Source organism: Melospiza melodia, chromosome 30, assembly GCF_035770615.1.
Source record: "Melospiza melodia melodia isolate bMelMel2 chromosome 30, bMelMel2.pri, whole genome shotgun sequence".
In the NCBI taxonomy this organism is placed as follows: domain Eukaryota; kingdom Metazoa; phylum Chordata; class Aves; order Passeriformes; family Passerellidae; genus Melospiza; species Melospiza melodia.
This window is the reverse complement of record NC_086223.1, coordinates 2,341,477-2,368,856: the sequence shown is the minus strand read 5'-3', so window position 1 is coordinate 2,368,856 and position 27,380 is coordinate 2,341,477. Positions and strand designations below refer to the sequence as shown.

Genomic DNA, 27,380 nt, shown 5'->3' with positions numbered 1-27,380 from the left:
CAGGCACTAGAATAAATAAACTTTATTCTGGAGCCAGCCCCCCCCCGTCCCCCCTCCCCGTCCTCCCCGTGCCGGCAGGGCCGGGTCCCCCATCCCCGCGAGGCCGGGACTGGCACCACCCTGTGCCCCCCACAGTCCCCTCCCCGCCTGGGGGGCCGGGGCAGGGCCCACCCGGTGCCCCCCGACTCTAAATCCACTAAAATCTCAACAACAACAACAAAAAAAAAAAAAGGAATTTAATAATAATAAACCGTGTGCCCCCCCCTCCCCACCCTCCCCCGGCAGCGCCCGCCGTGCCCCCTCCACCTGCACAGGCCTAAAAACCCCTCCAAACTTTTACAAAGGTTTTAAAACGTATTTATAGATATTTATAGATATTTATATATATATACTTTGCTTTCTTTTCTCTTTTAAATGACTCTGCTTCCTCGGCGTGCGGGGCTGGCCGGGCCCCCCCCCCATCGCAGACGGCCGGGGCGGGGTGGGTTGGGGAGGGGGTGGCTCGGTGGTCGCGATCCCGTGGGTGCTGGTGCTGGTGGGGCCGGGGGCGTCCCCGAGGTCCCCGCGCCCCTGAAATGTGACACAACCAACGCGCTGGGCCCGGGGCTGCTGCGGGGGGATCCGCTCCGCTCCGGCGGGGGCTGCCGAGGAGTCCGCCCCGGGGATGCGGGGGCTGCAGCCGGGCCGGGCCGGGCGCGGGGGCTCCCCCCGGTACCGGCGGCTCTGTCCTGGTGCGCGCCGGGCGCGGTCACGGCGAGTGCGTGGCGGGGCTGCTGCGGTTGGAGCTGGGGGAAAGGCTGGGGCTGCAGCTGCCCGGGGGGGGGCCCAGGCTGCCCCCGCGGGGACCGCCCGCCTGCCCCCCCAGCGTGTCCATGCCCTCCGAGTTCTCCAGCATCTCCTGGATGAGCGGCGGCATCGAGCCCGGGATCTCCATCTTCAGCGTGATCACCCGCTCGGCGCCTGCGGGACGGGCAGGGTCAGCGGGGGCTGCCACAGAGTGGCACTCACAGAATTGGCAGCCTCCAAGTGGCAGCCCCCAAATGGTGCTCAAAAAGCCCTCAAAATGGCACCACCAAAACTGGCAGCCCTCCCCCAAATGGGTGCCCAAAAACTGGCACCCAAAAAATGGCACTCCCAAAACAGCAGCCTCAAAGTGGCAGCCCCAAATGGTACCCAAAAAAAAACCCCAAAATGGCACTACCAAAATGGCACACTAAAACTGGCACTCCTCCCAAATGGGTGCCCAAAAACTGGCACCCAAAAAATGGCACTCCCAAAACAGCAGCCTGAAAGTGGCAGCCCCAAATGGTGCCCAAAAAAACCCCCAAAATGGGACACTAAAAACTGTCACCCCCTCAAATGGGTGCTCAAAAACTGGCACCCAAAAAAAATAGTACCACCAAGACAGCAGCCTGAAAGTGGCAGCCCCAAATGGCACCCAAAAAGCCCTCAAAATGGCACCAGCAAAACTGGCAGCCCTCCCCCAATTGGGTGCCCAAAAACTGGCACCCAAAAAATGGCACTCCCAAAACAGCAGCCTGAAAGTGGCACCCTCAAATGGTACCCAAAAAAAAACCCCAAAATGGCACTACCAAAATGGCACACTAAAACTGGCACTCCTCCCAAATGGGTGCCCAAAAACTGGCACCCAAAAAATGGCACTCCCAAAACAGCAGCCTGAAAGTGGCACCCTCAAATGGTACCCAAAAAAAAACCCCAAAATGGCACTACCAAAATGGCACACTAAAACTGGCACTCCTCCCAAATGGGTGCCCAAAAACTGGCACCCAAAAAATGGCACTCCCAAAACAGCAGCCTCAAAGTGGCAGCCCCAAATGGTGCCCAAAAAAACCCCAAAATGGGACACTAAAACTGGCACCCCTTCAAATGGGTGCTCTAAAACTGGCACCCAAAAAAATAGTACCGCCAAAACAGCAGCCTGAAAGTGGCAGCCCCAAATGGCACCCAAAAAGCCCTCAAAATGGCACCACCAAAACTGGCAGCCCTCCCCCAATTGGGTGCCCAAAAACTGGCACCCAAAAAATGGCACTCCCAAAACAGCAGCCTGAAAGTGGCACCCTCAAATGGTACCCAAAAAAAAACCCCAAAATGGCACTACCAAAATGGCACACTAAAACTGGCACTCCTCCCAAATGGGTGCCCAAAAACTGGCACCCAAAAAATGGCACTCCCAAAACAGCAGCCTGAAAGTGGCACCCCCAAATGGTGCCCAAAAAAAACCCCAAAATGGGACACTAAAACTGGCACCCCCTCAAATGGGTGCTCAAAAACTGGCACCCAAAAAAAATAGTACCGCCAAAACAGCAGCCTGAAAGTGGCAGCCCCAAATGGTGCCCAAAAAGCCCTCAAAATGGGACAGTAAACCTGGCACCGCCAAATGGTACACAAAAAAAAACCCTACATGGAACACTAAAATTGGCACCCCCTCAAATGGGTGCCCAAAAACTGGCACCCAAAAAATGGCACACCCAAAACAACAGCCTGAAAGTGGCAGCCCCAAATGGTGCCCAAAAAGCCCTCAAAATGGCACCACCAAAACTGGCAGCCCTCCCCCAAATGGGTGCCCAAAAACTGGCACCCAAAAAAACAACACCCTGAAAGTGGCACCCTCAAAAGGTACACAAAAAAAACCCCAAAATGGCACACTAAAACTGGCACCCCTCCCAAATGGGTGCTCAAAACCTGGCACCCAAAACAATGGCACACCCAAAACAGCAGCCTGAAAGTGGCACCCTCAAATGGTACCCAAAAAACCCACAAAATGGCACACTAACAGTGGCACCCCCTAAATGGTACCCAAAAAAACCTTAAAATGGCACCACAAAAACTGGCACCCAAAAAATTTCACGATTTTTGGTGCTGCCAAAACAGCACCCTGAAAGTGGCATCCTCCAATGGTACCCAAATAAAACCAAAATGGCACCCCCAAAAGGCACCCAAAAAAACCCAAATGGCACCACCAAAATGTCATCCAAAAAGTGACACTGCCAAAACAGAACCCTCAAACTGACACCCCCAGCTTTGTTTCTCCCTGGGCACTGAGGACAAGGGACATGGTCACATCTCAGCATCCCTGGAATATGCAATGCTGGATGTGTCCTTCATCCCCTCTGGAGGATGCTGAGTGACCCAGACCCCCCCATTATCCCCTCATGCTCCCTCAGGAGCCAAAGCCACGGGAGCCTCACCCTTGGCGCTGATGCTGCGCAGGTCTGTGATCTTCATGAGCATCTTGGGGAACATGTGGGGCTTGTTGGGCCTCCTCTTCCTCACGTAGATCTTCAGCGCCTCCAGCAGTGGCTCCTGCAGCTTGTCCACCTTGTCAGGCTGCTCCAGGTCCTGGCGGTCTGCGGAGGGGGCACACACAGTGGTTGAGGGGAGCAGCACATCCTGTGGGTTCCCATCTCCCACCGCTTGGGCTTCCTTTGGGCTCTCCTCGCTCAGCCATCGCGGGGAGCGCGGCCGGGCTGCGCCGGGTGCCCGCGGGCACTGGGCAGGTGCCCGTCCCTGCACCCACCTCCGCAGATGAGGCAGATGGCACTGAGCAGCCCCGTCTCGGCGTCGTCCATCTCCAGCGGCAGCAGCTGGTTGGCGAAGGCGAACACCAGGTCGGTGAGGGGCCCGAAGCCCGCGTTGTGCATCTGCGTGCGGTTCAGCGTCAGCCCGTCCGAGAAGGTCATGGTGTCCTGCTCCGGCGTGTAGCGCGTGCAGATCCGCAGGATCTGGGGTGGGGACAGAGCGGGGAGCTCAGTCTGCTGTCCCCTCCTCATCCCTGTCCCCATCCCTGTCCCCGTGTGTCAGAACTCAGCGCATCCCTCTGGGTGTCCAGAATTGCCAGGACCCCGCCGGGGGGCTCAGAGACCCTGGCACACGGCCCAAAACACCTGGGGATTTGATTGTGACCCCTGGAGCAAGCTGCCAGCTTTGTATGAGGAGCTGAAAGTCACAGAGGTTTGAATAGTATAATAATAAAATTATCACAGGGTGGAAATGTAGATTTTAGGATTTTTGGTATGGGGGTTATGGGGACAAGATGGAGGAACTTGGGTGTGTCCAGCCTTTCTTCTTCTTGTTCTCCATTTTCTGCAGTGATGTTGGCACTTTGGGATTGGATTAGAGTAGAAGTGCACTGTCTAACACAGGTGATAGGTATTGGGAATTAAGTGTAAATATGATATACGTAGCTTGTAGTATAAAAGGACAACACAGAGAGTGCCTGTGGCTGCCCTGCTGAGCAGACCTCAGCTGGGCAGAAAGAAAATTTTATAGATACGAATTGATAAACAACCTCAAGACAGATAAGTGAAGAGTCCAGACTCATTCTTCAGCCACGAGGGCCGAAGCAGAGACATCCTGCACATCTTGGGGCAGCAATAACAACCAAAACCCGAGAGCCCTGCTCACCAGGATGTCGAGGCAGGCGGCTTTGAGGAGGGTGATCTGGTCGGCGATGGTGAGCGTGGTGAAGCCGGGGAGCTGCTTGGCAAACTCCACCGTCTTGATGATGCACTTGGTGGACAACTCGCTGAACTTGTCCCACAGGTCGATGTCCAGGGACACGCGCTGCTCCGAGCTGTTGTTCTGTGGCAGGAGGTGGGGGATGAGGGCACAGAGGGGGTGCCACCCTCCCCAGCCCCCCAGGACCCCCCAGACCCCGTGCCACTCACCGTAGTGTATTTGCCGAGCTGGCAGAGCGCGGGGAAGGTCTCCTGGTGGGCTTTGCGCACCTTCTCGATGAGCTCCTCCACCTCAGGTGTGATGATGTAGCTCTCCGAGCACTCCGGCTTGGGCACGTCCTTCTTCTTCTTGTTCCGGTCATTGCGGACGGCTGCAGGAACGGCAGGGTCAGTGTCACCTGGTCCTGGTGCCACCCAGCCCCTGCCCCACCCCTCATGGCAGGATGGGGACCTGCCACCAGCAATGGGCTCAGCTGTAGTGACAACCTCCATCAGCCCCACAACCCCCAAGTCATCAGTTAGACCCTGCACCCTTGGGGGGGACCACACTCCTTGCCAAGGGGACAGTGCTCTGCAAAGCCAACACATCAGAGAGGGACCCCGGGGACAGAGAATGGCAGCTGAGCCACCACGCTGGGTGAAGGGCACGGGAGACACCCTGGGGGTGGCAGCTGGGAAGGGGGGAGCAGCTGGGAGGAGCCCCAGCCCTGCAGGGATCAGCCTCTGCAGGCTGAGAGGGCCAGGACCCCTCTTAGGTGCAGGGAGAGCCCCTGGGATGCTGAACCCCCCCTGGCTCTGCCAGCTCCTCCCAGGGGTCCCAGTCCCCCAGGGGCTGCCAGATGGGGCAGGACTCAGCTGTGCCCCAGCAGCCCTATCCCCCCTGAGCACCCACCGTGGGGGCACAGCCTGGCACCATGGCAACTGCCAGCGGAGCAGGGAGGCCTCCTCAGCGCCATTTATCTCTGACATTATCAATCACGTGTTGCCTGGGCAACTGCCAGGCTGTGACACAATCCCAGGGGGTCCCCATCCCCCTTGAGCCTCGCTGGGCACGCAGTGGGGGCTGCTGGGATGGCCCATCACACCCAGAACCCCCCGACGAGGACACGGCGTCCCTTCATGCCCGCCCTTCATCCCCATCCCCACTCACACTCCTTGGACATCCCGACTTCGAAGCACTTCTGGAGCCGGCAGTACTGGCACCGGTTGCGCGTCACCTTGTTGATGATGCAGTTCTTGTCCCGGTGGCACGTGTACACCATGTTCTTCTGGATGCTGCGGCGGAAGAAGCCCTGGGGACCCCGCACGGCCCCGTCAGCGCCCGCCACGGGCACCCCGAGCACCCCGAGGAGCCCGGGGAGCCCTTGGTGGCACTGGGGACAGGCGGCAGCGCTCACCTTGCAGCCCTCACAGGCGCTGACCCCATAGTGGTACCCCGAGGACTTGTCCTGGCACACGAAGCAGGGCTTGTAGATGCGGGGCAGGGGCGGGGGCGAGGGCGGGCTGGGCACGATCTCCTCCGAGCTGGTGCTCTGCGTCTCCACGGCTGTGGGCAAGGGGAAACACTCAAAACACGGAGCCCCCCAAAAGCAGGGAGCCCCCCGTGCTGCACCCCAGCTCCGGGGGTCCCGGCAGCCCCAGCCCAGCCCGGCCCTGGCGCCAGGTCGAGCGGGGCCAGCGGGGAGAGGACGCGTGCTGGGAAGATGCAACGTGACATTTCCAGGTCACAGAGACGATGTGGAATTCAGGCAGACAAAAAAAAAAAAAGAAAAAAAAAAAAAACCAACAAAGAAAAGAAAAGAAAAGGGCCGGGATCCCAGGAGCCCCCGGCCCAGGCAGCAGCACTGGCAGTGGATGAGGGGATGGAGGGTGCAGGGCCAGCCTGGGGGGGCAGTGCCACACACTCAGTCACACGTGTGGGCACACGAACAGTGTGACACCGCACATACAGGGTGACCCCCACAGCCCCAGGGTCACCCAGCACCCTCAGCCAGAGCCTCCCCAGGAGGGCACAGACACAGTGGCACCCAGCTGGCACCCCGAGGTCTCCCAATGGAGGACATCCCCAAGGGCAGTGCCACCTTTGTCCCCGTAACAAGCAAACCCTGGTCCTGACAGCAGCACAGGGGACACAGCCAGTACACCCCTGCACCCCAAAACCTCATGGAACATGCCTGTTCCCCTTCTGCACCCCAAAACCTGCAGGGATGTGCCTCTTGCACCCCACAAGCACCCCCATGCCCTGCGGGATGTGCCCAAGTCCCCCTGTTCGGACAGGGAGGGCTTCAGTGCAGGTGGGGTGCACCCCTGGAGCTGGGGGGGGGGGCTCAGCACATTTGGGGTGCACCCCTGGCATGTGGGGGGGGCTCAGCACGGTCAGGGTGCACCCCTGGAGCTGGGGGGGGGGGGGGCTCAGCACAGTTGGGGTGCAGCCCCAGCGCGGGGCACAGCCAGGCAGGGGTTAAACGCTCCCCGGCTGCTCCGGGATGTTTGCGAATGTTTTTCTGCAGCCGAGCCAAGCGAACCAGTCAAACAGGATATTAAAGGCCAGGCCCGGCGGGGGAGCCTGGGCCCCCCCCCTGCCCCGCCGGCCCCTGCACCCCAAAAAGGGCCCCAGGGCCGCCCGAGCCCCCCCCGGGGCCGGGGAGCCGCGGGGAGCCCCGGATGGGGACACCGGACCCCAGAATGGGCCCCAAAGGAGTGGGGGGCTTGGGGTGAGGGGTGGGGGTCCCCAGGGCGGCAGTGCCTCGGGATGGGGCCAGGGAGGGGACAGCAGGACAAAGCCAGCCCTGACGCGTGTCCCCAGGCAACAACGGGGACAGGGAAAGTGCGGGGTGTGACAGGAGTGTGTGGGGCAGGGTGGGGGGTACCTGGGGTGGGATGGGAGTGTGTGGGGTGGGAAATGAATGTATGGGGTGGGATGGGAGTGTGTGGGGTGGGATATGAGTGTGTGGGGTGGGATGTGGGGGTATGGGGGGGATTTGAATGTATGGGGTGGGATTTGAATGTATGGGGTGGGATATGAGTGTGTGGGGTGGGACACGAGTGTGTGGGGTGGGATATGAATGTATGGGGTGGGATTTGAATGTATGGGGTGGGAAATGAATGTATGGGGTGGGATGTGGGTGTATGGGGTGGGATATGAATGTATGGGGTGGGATTTGAATGTATGGGGTGGGATGTGGGTGTGTGGGGTGGGATATGGGTGTGTGGGGTGGGAAATGAATGTATGGGGTGGGACACGAGTGTGTGGGGCAGAATATGAATGTATGGGGTGGGATGGCAGTGTGTGGGGCAGAATATGAATGTATGGGGTGGGATATGAGTGTGTGGGGTGGGATATGAGTGTATGGGGTGGGATATGAATGTATGGGGTAGGATATGAATGTATGGGGTGGGATGGGAGTGTGTGGGGTGGGATATGAATGTATGGGGTGGGATATGAATGTATGGGGTGGGATACAAGTGCCTGGGGTGGGATATGAGTGTGTGGGGTAGGATATGAATGTATGGGGTGGGATACAAGTGCCTGGGGTGGGATATGAGAGTGTGGAGCACCGGGGGAGTGTGCGAGGCAGGAAATGAGCGTGCAAGGCGGGACACAAGCGTGTGTGCGGGGCTGGGAGGGTGCAGGGTGGGACTCAGGGCTGCGAGGTGGGACGTGGGTGTGCGGGGTGGGATCGCGGGGTGCGGGTGGGACACGGGCGCGGGGGCGAGCGCCGGGCAGAGCTCCCGGGCTGAATAAATCACCGCTGCCACTCGAGGGAGCGGAGCCATTAAAGTGACTGAGAGAACGTCGTCTATAATTTATCGCCTCTTTTATATAATTTAAGAACTTCCTCGTGGAGAGCTGCACTCACAAAACGCGGATTTGACAAGATTTTGATGTGCTGGATGCGGAGCGGGGGAGGGGAGCCGGCTCCCTGCGCGTCCCTGCGCTGCCAGAGCCGCGCCAGCACCCCGGGAATCCCCTGCCACCGCTGCCACCACCGCGGAGGGGACACGGACACAGCCACCAGCCCGGCCAGTTCCCCAGGAGCCCCCTCATGGCAGCATCAGGGCTGGGTGGGCACAGAGCAGCACCCAAAGGCGCTGAGCGGGGCAGGATGGGTGCCAGGCTGACCCCAATGCCCGGGCTCGGCCCGCAGCGGGGAGGACCCCGCTGTCCCCCCCCCGGCCGAGGCAGCGCAGCCCGGCTCCAGCTGCAGACCAGATGCTGCGGCTCCGCCAGATCCCGGGCGAGCGCAGCCGCCCCCGCCCGCGGCCCCGCCGGCTGCTTCCTGCCCGCGCCGGGGGACCCCGGGGCACCCCGACACCCGCACCCCCGCCCCGGCGTGGGAAAGCGCCCGCGGGGACACCGCGTGTGCCAGGGCCCGGGGGGACACCGGCTCCGCACCGCCACCACCCCGCCGGGCTCCGGGACACAGCGGAGCGGAGCGGGGAGGATGAGGATGAGGATGAGGATGAGGATGGGGGGGATCAGAGGGGAGCCCACCCGGGGGTCGCACAGGGGGTCCCCTGCAGGGCCGTGCCAAGGGGTCACAGCCCCCCTCACAGGAGGGTGGAGGCCCACCCAGGGCTTCCCTGCGGAGGAGAATCCCACGTGCCCCGAATTCCTGCGCCTCTGCAGGAGAAGGGGGAGGAAGGGAGGGAGGGAGGAAGGGAAGAGGGTGCCCGGAGCCCAGGGCCGTGGGGTGCCCGCTCCTGCTCACGGGCACCGCCTGCTCCCCACGGGCACCCTGCCCAGGACCCGCTGTCTGCGCCCTGCCAGCGCCAGGGTCTGGCGTCCCCAAACCCCGACACACCCACAGCTTTCACAAGGCCATGTGAGGCCACCCCGTGCCCGGCGGGGGGGGTGCCACGCACAATCCAACCCCTCGTACCCCTCTGACACCCCACAGCACTCCAAAAACCCCCAACAGCGCACGGCTCCACAGGGCAGGGGGCTCCCACTGTCTCGCGGGGCTCCTACAAGCTTCCCCACCACCCTCAGGAGCTGCCTCGTGCCTCTGTTTCCCCACGGGGGTGTGGGTGGGCTCCCCGTGCCCCCCAGAGCAGCTCTGGCTCTCATGCCAACACAACACGCCCCGCCGGGCAGGGCAGTGCCACGCTGGGCCAGCTGCCAGCACCGCGGGGCCAGCGGGCACGGCCGCAGCTGGTTCTGAGGAAACTGAGGCACGGCACGGCACGGCTGAGCCCTGCCCGGGCTGGCACCCCCGGGCTGGGGAGACACGGGCACCGTGAGTGACGTCGGGAGCGGGGCACGGAGCCAGGGAGCGCCGCCAGCTCCGGCCGCCCACACGCTCGCCAGGTCATGGTCACCGTGACCAGAGCCCCGAGGTGCCCCAGGCAGGGCAGGGACACAGGGCCAGCAGCGCTGCGACCCACGGGGAGCCCCCGCAGGGCTGGGGGGCACAGAGAAGGGACAATATCCCCCAGCGACCCCGCTCGGCGCAGAGCCAGGGGGGCGGCGCTAAGGGTGGCACTGGAGCTGGAGACCCCCGTGCCCACCTCGGGGGCAGCCCCCACTCGTGGCAGAGGCAGCCGGAGTCCCCGCGTGTCCCCAGCGCAGACAAAGGCCCCGCGGCCGCGCTCGGTGCCAGCGCAAAGGTCGAGCGGCCCCGAGACAATGAGGGGAGCGACACCGGGGGTCCTTGGCACAGCGGGCACCCCGCACGGGCCTCCGCCAGGGATCCCCGCCGCCCTTAGCGGGGTGAAAGTCCCGCGGAACCCGGCAGGACCTTCCCGGGCCGCTGTGGTGCCCCTGGGTGCCAGGACACGACAGCCGGGACAGGAGACTCGTCCAGCCCCCCCAAACCTCACTCGCCCCCACACCGTGGGCACAACGGGCAGCAGGGCTCCACATGCCCGAGGGGGAGCAGCTCCAGGCTGGGGGCGCTCGGACCGCGCTGCCCGTGCCCCCCGCTGCCCATGGCGGTGCCCTCATGCCCTCCGTGCCCCCCCTGCGCAGGGCACCGGGCCGTGACCCCTGCAGGGACACGGGGCAGGGTCCCGCCAGCGGGAACGGGACCGGCCCGGCCCCACATCCACCCCCTGGCCAGGGGGACCCCCCGAGCCGCGGCAGGGTGGGGGCCCAGGCTGGGGCTCCCCCGCGCCTGGGCAGCGGCGGCGGCTCCGTCTGTAGTTAATTGGATTTTCCCGGAGCCTTTATCAGGAGAGAGCGAAATTCCCGGCGGAGCCCGGACCCCGCTGCGAAAAGGGGGGGGCGAGAGGCGACCCCCCTGTCCCCCCCCCCCCCTTCACCGAGCTCAGCCCCGACTGCCCCCGAAATAGGGCAGGGGGTGTTTAAAGAGCCGGAGGTTCCGCGCACGGAGCGGGTGGGGAGGAGGCTGAGGGGGCTGAGCCCCCCGCACTCCTCCAGGACGCGCACTCAGCTCAGCCCCCCGCCCACGGCCCCCGCACCATCCCCGCAGCGCCCCCCGCACCCGCCCGCGTTCCGGGGCCGCTCTCCCCGGCCCGACGCGGCGGGCGGGGGGCCCCGTCCGCCCCCGGTGCGCGGGTACCTACAGCGGCCGGAGCTGCTCCACGGCGGGGGCCGGCGGGGGGGGCAGCCCCGGGGGCCCGGCCCGTAGAAATCCATGCGGAGGAAGGGGCCGGGGGGCAGCCCCGCCACCGCCGCGCCCTCGTACATGGCCCCGGGGCGGCGGGGGCGGCTCCCCCGGCCGGGGCGGCCCCGGGCGGTCAGTGCCCCCCCCCGCGCCCCCGGGGCGCCCCGCGCCGCGCTGCCATCGCCCCGCGGAGCGGCCCCGCCGCTCGCTCCGCGCCCGAGCGGCGGGAGGAGGAGGAGGAGGAGGAGAAGGAGGAGGAGGAGGAAGAGGAGGAGGAGGAGGAGGAGGAGGAGGCGGGGGGAGGGGAGGAAGGCGCAGCCCCGCCGGCTCTGCGGCTTCGCCAGCCCCGGTCCCTCCCGGCACCCGCCGCCTCCCCGCGCTTAACCCGCTCCGCGCCGCGGGGCCGCACCGGCACCCGCACGAGAGGGGACACGGACACCGGGCACGGGACACGGACACGCGGGGGGCGCACGGACACGCGGGGGATGGGCACGGACACGCAAGAGAGAAATGGACACGCCGGGGGGGGGGGGGGGGGGGGCACGGACATAGGACACGGACAAGGGATACCGAGAGGGACACAGACATGCAGGGGGGTAACAGACGTGGTGGTGACACGGACACGCGGGAGGACACGGCGGAGAAATGGGCACACGGGGACACGCAGGGGAACACGGCCACGCAGAGGGACGCGGACACGCGGGGGCAGTGCCAGGCAGCAGCGAAATGGGGAGGGGCTCAAGGCGGGGCTGGGGGGCCCGGGGGTTGCCCGGAGGAGATGACGGGGCCCGGGGGTCCCGGGGGGGTCCCGGGGGGGTCCCGGGGGCTGCCCGGCGGCCGCAGCTCATTTGCCTAATGGGATGCGGGTGAACTGCGGGTGAACCCGCGGGAAGGGCTCACCTCGGCCTGACCCTCCGGGGGGGTGTGGGGGTGGCTCTGTGTACATGTATGTGCACATGTGTTCATGCATGTTCCCAGTGCATCACGCGTGTGTGCATCCCCGCTGCGGCGGCGCCATGCTGTGTGCTCGTGCTGCACAGACACATGGGGAGGTGTGTGCGCCTGCACAGGGCTGCCTGTGTGTGCACGCGTGTGTGCATTCATCCCGCACACACATACATACACACACGTGTGTGTGACACCGTGTCCCACCGAGCACGCGAACACACGAGTGTGCGCACAGCCCACCGTACCCATCTGTGTGTGCATGCACACGTGTGTGCTGGCGTGTCACCCTGCAGGGCACAGAACCCTGTGCCACCCCTCCCCTCCACACAAGGCCCTGCTGAAGCTGACACCACAAACCCGGGGAGCCTGAGTGGTGACAGCGGGGACGGTCACACGCCAAGGACAGGCCCTGGGGGTGCCACTTCCCTCTGCGGCCGTGATCTGCCTGCACAGCGGGCACACCCACACTGCCCCGGCCCCAGCTGCCCGGCCCAGGCTGCCCTGGAGGGAGAGCAGCCCCCAGCTGGGCCCTGCCATGGGCAGGAGGAGCACAGGCTGGGAGGATGCGGGCACTGCCTCACACATCTGCGTGTCTGTGTGGCTCTGTGACTCTGTGTGCGTGTGCATGTGACTGTCCTGTGTGCATGTGTGGCTGTGCATGTGTGCATGTGTGGCTGTACATACGTGGCTGTGCACATATGTGACCGTACATGTGTTGCTGTACATGTTTGGCTGTACATGTGTGGCTGTCTGTGTGTGTGGCTATACGTGTGTGGCTGTACATGTATGACTGTCCCTGTGTGTGTGGCTGTGCACATGCGTGGCTGTACATGTATGGCTGTCCTGATGTGCATGTGTGGCTGTACGTGTGTGTGTGGCTGTCCCTGTGTGTGGCTGTGCACACATGTCCGTGGGTCTGTGTGTGTGGCTGTACTGGCTGTACGTGTCTGGCTGTACACATGTGTTGCTGTCTGCATGTGTGTGGCTGTACATGTGTGGCTGTACGTGTATGGCTGTCCATGTGTGGCTGTTCCATGTGTGTGTCTGTGCACGCATGTCCACGTGTCCGTGTGTGTGGCTGTCCCCGTGTGTGTGACTGTACGTGTGGCTGTTCCATGTGTGGCTGTACATGTGTGGCTGTTCCATGTGTGTGGTTGTGCACGCGTGTCCGTGCACATGTGTGCGACTGTGTGGCTGTGCACATGTATGGCTGTACATGTGTGGCTGTTCCATGTGTGGCTGTTCCATGTATGACTGTCCCTGTGTGGCTGTTCCGTGTGTGTGTGGCTGTACATGTGTGGCTGTTCCATGTATGACTGTCCCTGTGTGGCTGTTCCATGTGTGTGTGGCTGTACATGTGTGGCTGTTCCGTGTGTGTGTGGCTGTACATGTGTGGCTGTTCCATGTGTGTGTGGCTGTCCCATGTGTGTGTGATTGTACATGTGTGGCTGTTCCGTGTGTATCTGACTGTACATGTGTGGCTGTTCCGTGTGTGTGTGGCTGTCCCATGTGTGTGTGGCTGTCCCTGTGTGGCTGTACATGTGTGGCTGTTCCATGTGTGTGTGGCTGTACATGTGTGGCTGTTCCGTGTGTGTGTCTGTGTGTGGCTGTTCCGTGTGTGTGTGACTGTACATGTGTGGCTGTTCCGTGTGTGTGTGGCTGTCCCATGTGTGTGTGACTGTACATGTGTGGCTGTTCCGTGTGTGTGTGGCTGTCCCATGTGTGTGTGACTGTACATGTGTGGCTGTTCCATGTGTGTGTGGCTGTCCCATGTGTGTGTGGCTGTACATGTGTGGCTGTTCCGTGTGTGTGTGGCTGTACATGTGTGGCTGCTCCATGTGCGTGTGGCTGTACATGTGTGGTTGTTCCGTGTGTGTGTCCGTGTGTCCGTGTGTTCGTGCGGGGCTGCGCAGCGCGGCAGCAGCGCCTGTTTAAATAATAATGGCAAGTCGGGGCTTTGCTTAGCCAGCAGGTTTCGAACAAAAGCCCAGCGCTGCTCCAACTTCCTGCAGCGAACATGACAAATGTCTGCTCTGACTCATTTACCAGCGCTGGAAAGAATGTGCCTGCGATGGAGGGGACGGAGGGGACGGCGCAGGGGACGCGGGCGGTGGCACCCGTGCCAGAGGCCGCCCCGACGGGCAGCGCTTCCCATCCCGCATCGCTTCCTGCACCGCTTCCCGCATCCCTTCCCGGCCCGCATCCCCTCCCGTCCCGCGTCGGCGGCAACAGGAAGAAACAGAGATTATTAAAAAAAAAAAACAAACCAAAAAAAAAACCAAAAAAAAACCCAAACACAAAGCCTTAATTGCAGAGCCAAGAGGAACTGGGCGAGGGGACACCCCGCACGTAAACCCCGCAGTGTGAGGGGGACAGGCACACCCCGCCCTGAGCCTGGGGACACGACATCGGGGCCCTTCCCGCACCATCCCCAGCCCCGCATCCTGAGCGATGCTCTGGGGGCACAGAGCCGCCTCCAAAGGGCTGATGCAAACCCAACCCACCCTCCAGCCCATGGGGACCCCATGGAGAACCCCCCCGAGGCGGAGGGGATGGATTTGGGGTGGCAGGGTCACAGGGACGCCCGGAGCCCCCACAGGAACCCCCCCCATCCCTTCCCCCACCGCCGCGCCGGCACCTCGGGGCCCCGCAGCCCCCCTCTCGCCCGCCCACTTCAAAAGACCCCATTTATCCCCTTCAGCCGCTTTTGAGCCCGGCGAATTCCCGGCTGGAGCAGGCGGCTCCCCCCGGCCCCTGACAGTGATAGAGAACCTCCGCCTAATGGGCTTTCCCAGGCCGGGGGCCCAGCGCCTCATCAATCTTGGCCGGGCAGCCATGGGGGGGTCCCCAGCACCGCCGCACCCCGCGGGGCTCCCCCCGGCCACTGCCCTGAGCGGGGCCCCCCGGCCTCCTCCCCTCTGCCGCCCCCCGGCCTGCAGGGAGCACGTTTTGCTCATTAATTTTTAAAAATTAATTAATTACGGGGCGCTGCGGGGGAGCGGCTGCGGCGCGAGGAAACCGGAGCCAGCGGGTTGGGTGACAGAGGCAGCCCGGAGCGGGGCCCCTGTCCCGGCAGCGGGGCCGGGGGGCTGGGCTGGGGTCCCGGGAATCAGCCAGGCCTGGGAATCAGGGCGAGGAGCCCCTCAGGGACCCCCCAGACACGGCACGGGCCAGGGGAGGGGACCGCAGGGACGGGTGGACGCCACAGAGACCCGGATGAGGGCACAGGAACGACCCGGCGGTGCCACGCGTGCCAACATGGGGGTACACACCTGGCACAGGGCACGGGGCACGCTGCTGGGTGTGTGTCAGCAACACACAGGCACTGAGGGCGCTGATACACACATGTGACACACGTGTGTGTGCACACAGGGACTGAGGGCGCTGATACACACATGTGACACACAGGGACAGAGGGCACTGACACACACACACACACGTGTGTGACACATGTGAGCGTACACACAGGCACTGAGGGCACTGACACACACACACATGTGACACACGTGTGTGTGCACACAGAGGACACTGGCACACACATACACACGTGTGACCACACACACAGGCACTGAGGGCACTGACACACGTGTGTGTGCACACAGAGGACACTGGCACACACACACACACAATGTGACACACACACACGCACGCCCTGCGCAGCCCCAGCTGTGCACACACAGGCACAGAGGGCATTGACACACACACACGTGACACACATGTGCGTGCACACTGGCACAGACACGCACGTGACACACGTGTGGATGCACACACAGGCCCAGAGGACACTGAGGTACACACATACGTGACACATGCATGCACACCCTGTACAGCCCCAGCCGTGCACAGACAGGCACAGAGAGCACTGGCACACACACATGCACATGCATGACACGTGTGCTCACCGTGCGCAGCCCCAGGTATGAACCAGGCACAGAGGGCACTGACACACACACACACACACACATGTGACACACATGTGCATGCACACACAGGCACAGGGGGCACTGACACACACACACGGCCAGCCCGGGGCCGCACAGCTGCAGCACATCTGGAGAGGGCGGGACACACGGTGAGGAGGGGGCGGTGGCACCGGCGGGACACAGACACGGGCACCTCCCTGCGCCAGCAGCGGCACCACAGGACACCCCAAAACCGCAGCACCGACCCAACCAGGGCACCCAGCAGCGGTGTGGATGCTACAGGCGGGGAGGGCAACACATGGCGCCCCCACCCCTCGCATCGCTCGGGCACCCAGCAGGGAAAGCCAAGGGGAAACTGAGGCACGGTTCCCCACCCGCCTCAGGACAGCCGTGCCCGCGGCCCTGTCCTCAGTGTCGGGGAAGGGGGGGGGGACACAGCGGCCCCCCCAGCCTGTTCCCACACGCCCGGAATGGCCCCAGAGCCAGCGCGGGGGAGTGGCCCCACCCGCCGACACCCAGTCGCTGAACTGGTCCCACTGGGTCCCACCGCCGCCGGGGCGGCTCCGGCGGGGACAGCACCCAGGGCCGGCCCTGCCCGGACCTGCACCGGCCCCCGGGGCCAAGGACGGGCCGGGGGGGCCCCGCCACACCCCGAGCCACGGGGTTGGCCCCGGCAGCGGGCGCCGCAGGGCACTCATGCTGCAGGGAGCAGGCACGGGGTGAGAAGAGGTCCGGCAGCCGCACCACGGCGTACAGGGAAACTGAGGCACGCTGCGGGGTGCTGGTTTGGGGGGATCCCGGGTGGGAGCCCGCGTCCAGCGGCTCGCAGCTGCCGTCGTGGCTGGCAGTGATTACTGGGGCTGTGATGGACGAGGCTGTCACGGGGAAATGGGATCGGGAGCAGCGGTGATGATGATTGTCTTCATCGCCTTCATCGCCTCCCCCATGGCAGCCCCACCACCATGAACAAAGAGCCACCGTCCCGTGGGGACACAGCACCCACAGGGTGGTCACAGTGAGGGACAGGAACGCCCTGCAGGCCATTAATAACCAGCCGCTAACGAAGGTGGGCACAATTAATGACACAACCTCACCAGGGCCACTGACCGCTCCCTGCCTCAGTTTCCCCAGCGGCAGCAGCACTCACAGGGACACACAGAGAAAAGCACCACGGAGGCCTCAAAATCAGCTCCCCACAGGTGTGGCTGGGAGCAGGGAGAGCCTCCCTCACCAGGGACACATGGATCCCATACTGGGGACAGAGCCTGGCCCAGAGGGGTCCCCACGGTGCCCCCAGCCCCCCCAGGGCCCTGGTACTCACTGGCAGGTGACGGGGTGCTGTATCCACTGACGGGAAGCTGGTGCTGGATGCCAGCCAGGGTGCTGGGTGGAGAGAGCCCCCCCAGCATGTGCGGGAAGAAGAAGGCGTAGGGGGGCACGGGGTAGCCATTGAGGTGCCCCCCACCCGGCGTGGGGCAGGAGCTGCTGTTGCTGGCCATGGTGGTCTCTGAGCTGCGGGGGGCTCTCAGGGGTGGGGTCCTGGGGGCCAGCAGAGCATGGGGCCCGCGGGTGCCCTGCTGCCGGGCTCTCCTCACAGCTGCTGCTGCTCCTGTGGTGCTGCAGGGGGAGCAGAGAGGGGCGTTAGCACAGGGGCTGTGACCCCCGACACCCTCACACCCACCCACCCACCGGCCGTGCCTCAGTTTCCCCAGGAACACATCCCCTCCCGGCCCCAGGAGGGCGCAGCCGGCCGGGCCCGGGGCTCCGTGCGGGATTAACGCCGATCCCCCGATTAACGACACCGGGACGGCGGCACCGGCAGGCGCAGCTCGCTAATCCCGGCTTAGCTGGCTGGGTGGGGGACGGGGGGACGGCGTGGGGACGGCCTGGGGACACTGTGGCCCCACAGGGCACCCCCTCCAGCCAAGGGCCATACCGTGATCCCGCTCTGCCGTGCCAGGCATGGCACACGGGGCACGCAGCAGAGCCTGGGGGCAGCAGCCCCTGCCCCAGCCTGGGGGGCTGCAGGGCAGACGGGGACGGGCAGGGGGGGCACACGGGCACACCGGGGTCCCCTGAGGACAGCGGCTCTGCTCCGGGCTGGCTCTGCCGTCACGGCCACGCTCCCACTCCGGCGGCGCTCCCCCATCCCTGCACAGATCCTGGGGGATCCCTCAGGGGCCCGGCATCGTGGGGAGGGGGCTCAGCCCCCCCCCAGGACCAGGACCAGCACCGGGGGGCTCTGCCGGCCTCAGGGCTGGGCTGTGCCCATCGGGACACCGCTCTGTGCCATGTGCCACGCCGTGTGCCCACCGGCACGGACCCCTGGCCCGGCCGGCCGGGGGGCGGTGGGAAGGGGGGTGCGGGGCTTTCACAATCCCGGGCTGGCTGTTTATTTAAGTGCTGGCGCGGGGCCCGGCGGGGGCTGTTTATTTGCCGAGAGTGCTGGCTCCCGGCCCCGCGGAGGCGGAAAAGGATCCAGAGGAACAAGGCTGGGCCGCCCGGCAAGGCGCTGGGGAGGGGCCGGGATGGGCATGGCCCTGCCCGCCCCCCCAGAACACAGCTGGGAGCACCCACTACAGGCAGGACCCCCATTCTGCCAGCTCACCCCAGCACCCACTGACCCAGTGGGAAGCACCCGTGGGCACACCCGTAGTGCTGCCACCCTGGGGTGGGCACCCATCAGTGCCTGGGTGAGGGTCACAGTCCCCCCAGCACCCCAGTGAGCGTGGGATTCCCACAGGCATTGCCAGGGCACGGCGCCGGGCGCCAGCTCAGCATCGTCCTGGGCACAGCCCTGGCCTGGGCTCCACACATGGCCCTGCAGGGAGCTTGGCCTGGCTGTGGGGCACTGCCCATGCCCCCCTCCCGGGCCAGGCCGTGGCCCCCGAGCTGTGCTGGCCGGGGGGAGCCAGGGGAGGGAGGCGCGGGAAGAACTGTTTATGTTTGCCGGTGCCAAGTGCTGGCCGGGCACCGCGCCAGCCGTGCCGGGGCCCAATTACTCAACCCGCTCAGGCCCCCCCACACGCTGCTGGCCAGCCAGGGACCGAGCCAGGCCAACACCACTGGCCTGGTCACCCCAGCGACCCCCCCTTCCCAGGGCTCCACACCATCACAAGTGGCCAGGAGGGTCCAGGGATGGTGGCCAGCCTTGGTGCCATGGGTGCTGGTGGGCAGGAGGAGCTGCTGCCCAGAGGAGCTCCCCTGGGACCATGTTCTGCCACAGCTGCTCCTCAACTGGGGGATCGTGGGCATCCCAAATGGGGGTCCTGGCTGTCCCAAAGGGGGGTGCTGGCTGTCCTGACCAAGCTGCATCCCCAGAGCCCCCCTGGGTGAGCAGTGTGGGCCCAGGGGCCGTGCAGCCCCCTCGGCAGGGCCCGTGCTCTCCCGCCCCGACGCCTTTTCCTCCAGTCCCCGCAGGAGCTGGACGAGGCCCGGAGCTTCCTGGAATCCAGCGCCTCGTTCCAGCCCCGTGGAAAACGTTGCTGCGGGGCCCGGGCCAAATGCAGCCACGAGGAACCTCCCAGCCAGGCCGGGGGTGGCCCCCGGGAGCGGACGGACAGACGCACGGACACGCAGATCAGACCGTTCCCAGGGCCAGCAGCAGTGGGGCTGGTGGGGGACATAATTTGGGGGCTCATGGCTGGGGGTGAGAGGACGCAGCTGGGATGGGACACGGCTGCTCAAGCCACCATCCCGCTGTGACCCCAAAGAGAGCACGAAGCCCTCTGCAAAAATGCGGGCACACCCTGACAGGGCAGGCAGCGCTGGCACGGTCCCACAAGAGACCCCTCCCAAAAAGGCAGCCCCCCCCATTGTGACCCCCCAAGGTGGGTTCAGCACCCACATCCACGTCCAGCATCAACCACAGAGCACCCCACCACAACACCCTCTCCCCAGTGCCCACCCCAGCCCACCCTGACACCCCCCTGGCACCCAAACCAGCCCCAAACCCAGCTGTGCTTCCTGTCGGGGCACACGGTGATGGCAGCAGCAGCGCCCGGATGTGACACGCCGTGAGCGGGGGCACCGCCCTGGCACCCCCGGCAGCGGTGGGGCAGCGGGCCCGGGGGTGCTGGGGGGTGTTTGGGGGTGCCTGGGCAGAGGGCAGCGACCCAGCCCTTCCTGTCACGCCGGCGGGCACCGCGCTCCCGGCCGCAGCTTCCCCTTGCCACTCTCGATTCCCAGGCAGACAGGTTTCAGTTCAGTCCCGGCCCAGCCGTCACAGCCCGTCACCCCAGACTCTGTCACCCCGCTCCCCTGCCACCCCAGAGTCTGTCACCCCACTGCCTGCTGTCCCCTCTGCCCTGCCACCCCACTCCTTGTCCCCGTTGCCACCTCAGGCTTCACCACCGCAGCGTCCGCGCTCCCCAAACCCGGCGGCGGCCGCCGTGTGCGTCCCCCACCCTGCCCAGAACGGGCCGTGGGCACCCTCCCCGTGCCAGGCCGTCCCCGTGGCGTGTGGGCACAGCGGGGTTGCCGTGCTGAGGCACGGGGGCACAGGATGGCAGCCTCCGGGCAGGGCAGGAAGCGCCTGCGGAGCCGCTGCGGTTGCAGCCTGCGGTTTCCTCGCTGGCAGCAGAGCCAGCCCGGGGTGGCCTCGCACGCGAGGCCAAGGGCCCGGCTTGTCCCCATTGCCCCCCGCCGCCACCGGCTCCTCCCCGGGCAAGGCAGCGGGGTTTGCAGGTTGTGCAGGCGTGGCGAGGTGCTCCCCTGACGGGGCTGCTGAGAGAGACCCTCTGCCGTATCCCCAAAGCTCTCCTCGGTGAGTCACCGTCACGTTTCTCACGTCCCCGGGCAGGCGTGAATCATGCCCAGCCTGCGGCACGGCCGGAGCCAGCAGCACACACTCGGCCAGCGAGCGCCGGGCTTGAGGCTGCTGGGAGCAGCAATCTGAGGATGCTGAGAGCAGCGCACACCCCAGGACCTACATTCTCCTCCTGAGGGCCAGCAACAGACCCAAGGGCTTGTTCAGCCCCACTGCAGATCCCTGGGCAGCACTGGTGTTCCAGCATCCCAACACCAACCGCAAGATTCACTGAGCCACCACGGCTCCCCCAGCACAGACACAGCGCCAGGGACACCTCACTGTCCATGCTGGCCTCCCCAGCCCATGGAGGCACACGGGCACCCTAGGGAGTCACCGCTGGCCCTGCAGTGTGGGTCCTCACCCCTGCACCCCACATCTCGCTGCTGCCAGGAGCCACAAACTGAAATTCCACCTGTTGCGGCCGGGCCGACTCCGGTTACGCCGGGAACGCCGCTCCGGTTACAGCTCCCGCACCCAGCACCAGACACGCCATTCTTCTGTGGGAACAGGTGCCCCAGCCCCCGCCACGGCCCCTGGCATGGCCACAGCTGTGCCACAGCTCCACCGGCACCGCTCCGGCCTGGCTGCGCCGTGGGTGCCCTGAGAGGAGCAGGCCAGTCGCGAAGGTGCCGTGGCGTCGTGATCCACCAGCCCCTCACACTGTGGGGACAGCACCCTGGGGACACACACACACACACCCACCCCTGCCTGCCCATGGAGGGGACACCCCCAGGTACAGCCCGACCGCCATCCTGCATCCCAACCCTCAGGATGAAAGCAGGAAGCCACAGGCCCAGGGTTCACTGTCCCAGAGCACCCCATCCCAGGGGTCACAGAGCGCCCCATCCCAGGGGTCACAGAGCGCCCCATCCCTGGAGCACCCCATCCCAGGGCTCCCCAAGCACCCCATCCCTGGGGCCTGGAGCGCCCCATCCCTGGGGTCCCCAAAGCACTCCATCCCCGGGCTCCCCGAGCACCCCACCCATCTCAGGGGGGATGCACCCCATCCCAGGGCTCCCAGAGTGCCCCATCCCTGGGGTCCCCAAAGCACCCCATCCAGGGGCCAGGAGTGCCCCATCCCAGAGCTCCCCGAGCGGCCCATCTCGGGGGGGATGCCCCCCATTCCAGGGCTCCCCGAGTGCCCCATCCCCGTTCCCCGGGGGCTCCCGGGCAGCAGGGGGATGGTGCCCCAGCAGCCACTCGCGGCAGTCCCGGTTGTTTTTAGCCGAGGCTGCGGCGGCAGCCGGCGCCCTGGGAATGGCGTGCCGGGAACAGCGCGGCCCCAGACAGCCCTCGCTGGCTCGGCGACAGCCGGCAGACAAGTGCAGCTGGCACGGGGCCGCTCGGGACACGGCGCGGGGGGACCCGGCGGGCAGGCGGCGGCGCGACACCCCCGGACACCGGGGTTTGGTGGCACCGTGCCCCCAAACCTGGGCAGGCTCCCGGGAGCGGAGCCCTGACGGACCTAGGGGGGCACAAACCGTGACCCACCGAGCCGTGCCCGGGCTGGCTGCGGGCGGGCAGGCGGCCGTGCGCCGCTGCCACGTCCCCTCGCCTTGTCCCTTGTCGCTGCCCGGCTCAGCGGGGACAGCGGAGGGGACAGCGGAGGCCACGGCGGGCGCACGAGGCCCCTCGCCGGGCCCTGCCACGAGCCACCCCCCGCTAAGCCGCCTCCAGCCGCAGGGAGATTAACCCATTTTCCGTAATCAGCACATGTGTCACCGCAGATATGATCGCACACCCCCCCTCCACGCTCGCTGTGCCCCCCCCGAGCCGGGGCTGGCGCTGCCAGGGGTGCCCCACGGCACGGGGCACCTTGAGGCTCCAGGCACGCACTGCAGGGCGCTCACAGCTCCCCTCCAGCCTTGAGAGGTGCTGCTGCAGCAGCGCCCCAAAAAGGGCTGGGGGACCCCAGAGCTCAGCCTCGCTCTTTGCGGCAGCACCGCTGGACGGTGCCAGGACGGTGGCTCAGGGCACGCGCGGCCAAATGTGGCACGTTGTCACACCAGAACCTCGTGGATATAAATAGATGCAGAGCGGCGCGATGGTGAATCCCAGCGCCGCAGGGCAGGCGGTGGCGGTGGCACAGCCGTCCCCAGGCTCTGTGGCCGCGCCGCCGCTGCTGCCACAGGGACGCGGAGGATGTATGAGGACAGCTGAGCGAAGCCAGGTGTCCCTGAGGGATGGAGCAGCCGCAGGCACCACCAGGCAGCTCCGGATGAGGCGCAGGGCAGTGCCCTGATCCTGCCATCCCGCTGTCGGTGTCACCGTGTCACCGGGGGGGCTGCGAGCAACGGGCAAAGGGGACAGACACCCAGCAGGACACCCACGGGCATCCCCAGGGCGAGCACCCCCGGAGCAGGCGCATCCTCCAGCCGCACCAAGGTCACCCCCAAGGGCAGGGTGGGGGCCCACGGGTGACATATGGCCCGGGAGCAGTGGCCGCGGGGCCGCTAAGCCACCGAGCCGTCACCCGCTAATCCCGGCAGGGGACGCGGCGGGCGCTGCACCCGCAGCCACCAAACCGGTGCCCGCCCGGTTCCCGGAGCGGGGGGACCGCCTTGGGGAACCCCCGTGTCCCCCCCAGCACCCGCCGCGCTGCGGGGCGGCCCCTGCCACCAACGGGGTCAAAGGTCAGAGGCACAGATTTGGGGGACGGACGCACAGATTTGGGGGACGGACGCACAGATTTGTCCCCGCACCGGTGCGCCCCAGCTTGGGGTGCTGCTCCCCGTTACCGGGGGGGTCCCCGCTCTATCGGGGTCGAACACCCGAGGGGCTGCACCCCCAAGCCCCCACCCCGCCCGGAGCCCCGCCGCCCCCAGCCCGGCCCCGGGCAGCTGCTGCGGGAGGGAGGCAGCGGCCGCCGGTCCCTTCCCCGGCCCCGCCGCCCCCCGCCCGGCTCCCCCGGGCCCCCCCGCCCGCCGCCGCCCTGTCAGCCGCGCAGAGCGATGGCTTCCTCCGCCCGCCGGCCAGGAAACGGCGCAGACGCCGCTCCCGCCCCCCGGCCCCCGGCGCCCCCCGCGCTCCCGGCCCCGCTCCCCCGCCGGGCCCCGGCCCCGCCGCACCCCGAAAAGGGGAAGCGGCCCCGGCCCCCCCCGCCGCGGCGAGGTGGGGGCGATGTGGCTGCACCGGCGGCCCGGGGGAGCCCGGTAATCCCGGGCTGGTGTCCCCAGCACCGCGCTCTGTGGCGGCCGGCCGGTTCCCGGTGGGGTGCAGAGGCTCCCCGGAGCCCGCCCCGGGGTGGGGGGGCAGCGCTGCCGCCCGGGAGCGCCCGGGCTGTCGGTACCGGGAGAGGAAACTCCGGCACCCCCGAGCCCAGTGTAGGAGGCAGAGGTCGAAGCCGCGATCCCGAAGCCGCTGCGGCTCCGGTGCTCCCGGCAGCCGCAGCCCGGCGGAGTCCCTCCGCCGCTGCGGGAACCCCGGGATCACCCGTTACCGGAGGGGGATCCCCAGAGGCGGTACCGGAGCCGCACCAAGACCCTCCTTCCCAACCCCGCTCCCACGGGCACATCCAGAGCCCCCTCATTACCTGCTCGCGGAGACTCCAACACCGAAATCCTTAAACCCGGGGAGTTCCCGGTGGTGGCTGCATGGCGGCGGCACCGGGAAGGAGCGGGGGGGAAGGGGGGGGGGGGGTTCGCCCCGGCTCAGAGGGGTGAGGGAGGGGTGGGGTGGGGGCTCCCGGGGGGGTTCACCGAGCGGCGGCCGCGGCCATTGCGAGTCATGTGCTCGCGGGGAAACTTTACCCGGGGCTGGGCCGGGCGGGGCGGCGGCGGCGGCGGCGGCGGCGGCGGAGGGCGGGGGGGGGGAGCGGGAGGAGGACACGCCCCTCACGGTGGCCACGCCCCCGCCCCGCCCAGCTGGCCAATGAGGAGCGGGCGGGGGCGGGGCGGGGGCGGGGCCAGCCGGGCTTTGTAACTCTTTGAAGTCTCCAGAAAGCGGAAGGGGAGAAAGTGGGTGCGCGCGCCGCGCCGGGGGGGGGGGGGGCTCTTAAAGGGGCCGCGCAGCGCAATTTCGATACCCCTCCCCCTTCCCCCCCACACTGATAGGAGGAGGTGCTTCAATCTCCCCCCTCAACCCGCTTCCCTCTTCTCTGACTCTGGGTACCCACCCCGGGTGGAGGATTGGGGCACCCACGTGATGGAAAACAGGAGGTGGGTTCTCCAGGGATGTAGGGGAGAAATGGGAACACACTGGGGGGAAGAGAGGAGAGGGATGGGGAGTCACTGAGCTGCCCCCCAGGCTCAGAGAGGAAGGGCTGGGGGCACCTGTGGCACCCCGGGAGTACAAAGTGCCTGTAGCCAGAGGAATTCCCTGTTCTCTGTCCCCGGAGAGATGGTGGTCATAGGAAGGGGATGGCGATGGAGACACGGATATGGACCAGGCTGCCCAGAAAGGGCTGCACCCACCAGCACAGCCCAGACCCTGCGGAACGAGGGCTGGGAGGGCAGTGGGGCAGGAGCTGCCCTGGGAAGACACACATGCGAGGAGTGCAAGCAGCTCCAGGGGGCTCACACCGACCCCCCGCTACCCAGGACCCTTGGGTGCCTGTCGGGATCCCACGGTGCCCACACAGCAGGGTGATGCCCACCAGGCCACTCAGCACATTCCCGTGCCTCAGTTTCCCCCGTGCGCTCACCACCACGAGGTTGGACACCGCGGCCGGGCCAGCCTCCGGCCCCCTCCCCGCACACCGAGGCCCAGGCGCCGGCATGTGCTCAGCCCAGTGGAATGTGCCAAATCACTCCCAGATGTGCACGCCGGCCAGCCCGACCCCCCTGCGCTCCCACCGGGGCACCGGGGACCCCCCCGAGCCCGGCCCGGCCCCGCCGCACCGAGCCCATCCCCGCCCGCACCCCGCCCGCTGCCGCTCCCGCGGCGTCGCCGCACCGAGGGCGGGCAGGCGGTGCCACCGGCCCCGTGTCCCCGCGTCCCCCGCGTCCCCCGGGCCTCGGCCGGCGCGGGGTCGCGCGGGGTCCCGGCCCGCAGCCCCGGTGCCAGGCGGGAGCAGCCGGGCGGAACGGGGCTGTCAGATGGAATCTGGGTGCCGGCGGTGACGGCGCGGCGGGAGGCGGCCGTGCCCGCCACGTGGCCGCTTATGTAAGGAGAGTGCAAGGGAGGACAGCGGGGCACCGGGGACACCGGCGAGGGGACACCGAGCCCCCGCCGCGCCGAGCGCTCGGGCACGGCCCGGCCCGGCCCCGTGGGCACGGCACGCGTGTGCGTGCGGGGACAGGCGGCGCGGCTGCCGGAGGAGCCCGCCGGTGCCCCGGGCTCCGCACGTCGCTGCCGGTGTCGCGGGTGTCCCCTCGCCACGCTGCTGCCGCCGCGGTGACGAACGGCGCCGGCACCCACGCTCCCGCTTCCAGCTGCGCCATCCATTTTTCATCCACTGCGGCGCAGCGGGGCTGGGGCTGGCACTGCCAGGGCCGGGGGGGGCTGTCCCCAACGCTGTCCCGCTGTCCCCATGGCCACGCACACGGCGAGGACACCCCAGGGACACTGCCAGGATTGGCAACACCCCGAGGTGCCACCGGTGTGGCCCAGATGTGGGGGTGTCCCTGTGCCACCATCACCGCGGGGGGACACGGGGGGATGGAGGAGACGAGGGGACAGAGGAAGTAATCAGGGGGACACGGAGGGATGGAGGAACCGGGGGACAGAGGGAGGAACAGGGGGGACACGGGGGGATGGAAGAATCGAGGGGACAGAGGGAGGAACAGGGGGGACACGGAGGGAGGAACAAGGGGACACGGGGGGATGGAGGAACCGAGGGGACAGAGGGGACAAGGATGCCTGCCAGCATCACCCCCGCGTCACCGCACGCTGCCAGGCGCTTCCTTCCTGGCACTGCCACCGTGTGTGCCGTGTCACCGTGTCCCTGGGGCAGGACGTGGCGAGCTGGGGACCCCCACGGGCAGGACGGTGCCGGTGCCCGCTCAGTCCCAGAGCTGGTGACAGCGGCTGGCTCACGGCGCGGGGACAGGCAGGGACAGGGACAGGGACAGGGACAGGGACAGGCAGGGACGTGCTGAGGGCACCGGGACACAGAGCCCGGAGCGGGCACAGCCCGGGCTGACCCCGGAGCCCGCCCGTGCCGCCGCACACGTCCCACACATGGCGGGGCCGGCTATAAATAGCGCCGGCAGCCCGGGCTGAGCCTGCTCGGGGCCCGCGGGGCTCCCCCCGTGCTCCCCCTGCCTCGGTTTCCCCACGGCCAGCAGGGACACACGTGTCCCCAAGGTGTCCCCCAAGGTGTCCCCCAGCGCTGCACCCCGTTTGTGGCGGCATCCAGGGGGTGTCTCAGCAGGCTCCCCTTTGTGTCCTTGTCCTGGGGAGCCGGCGGAAATGTCCCCGTGTCCTGCGAGCTGCAGGGACGCCACAGGGGCAGAGCTGGGACATGGCAGGGCCCACGGGGAAACTGAGGCACGCTGGGGGCTCCAGTACCACATCCACCCCCACCAGCAGCGCCCCATCCCTGGGCAGGAGCTGCTGAGGGGCACCCAGGGGTGCTGGGGGACAGAGATGGGCTGAGATGGAGGGACGTGGGGCACAAGCAGAGCCTCGTCCCTTCCCGCTCCCCCCCACCCCCATTTGGAGCCCCCAACACCCCCCCCCCCCCCCGTGGTGAGGAAGCTGCAAAATTAGG

At 66.7% G+C, this 27,380-nt stretch overlaps 1 protein-coding gene across 1 annotated transcript; it reads right to left on the bottom strand.

Moving 5' to 3' along the window:
- Nucleotides 1–334: 334 nt before the first annotated feature.
- On the bottom strand, nucleotides 335–24,360 carry RARA (retinoic acid receptor alpha). The gene is given in 11 exon segments (XM_063178855.1): nucleotides 335–749; nucleotides 752–829; nucleotides 832–960; nucleotides 3,210–3,368; nucleotides 3,539–3,743; nucleotides 4,426–4,602; nucleotides 4,689–4,849; nucleotides 5,629–5,770; nucleotides 5,876–6,024; nucleotides 17,240–17,535; nucleotides 24,261–24,360. Coding segments are annotated over 10 exon segments (1,749 nt in total). The 5' UTR covers nucleotides 17,418–17,535; nucleotides 24,261–24,360; the 3' UTR covers nucleotides 335–378.
- Between the last annotated feature and the right edge of the window lie 3,020 nt (nucleotides 24,361–27,380).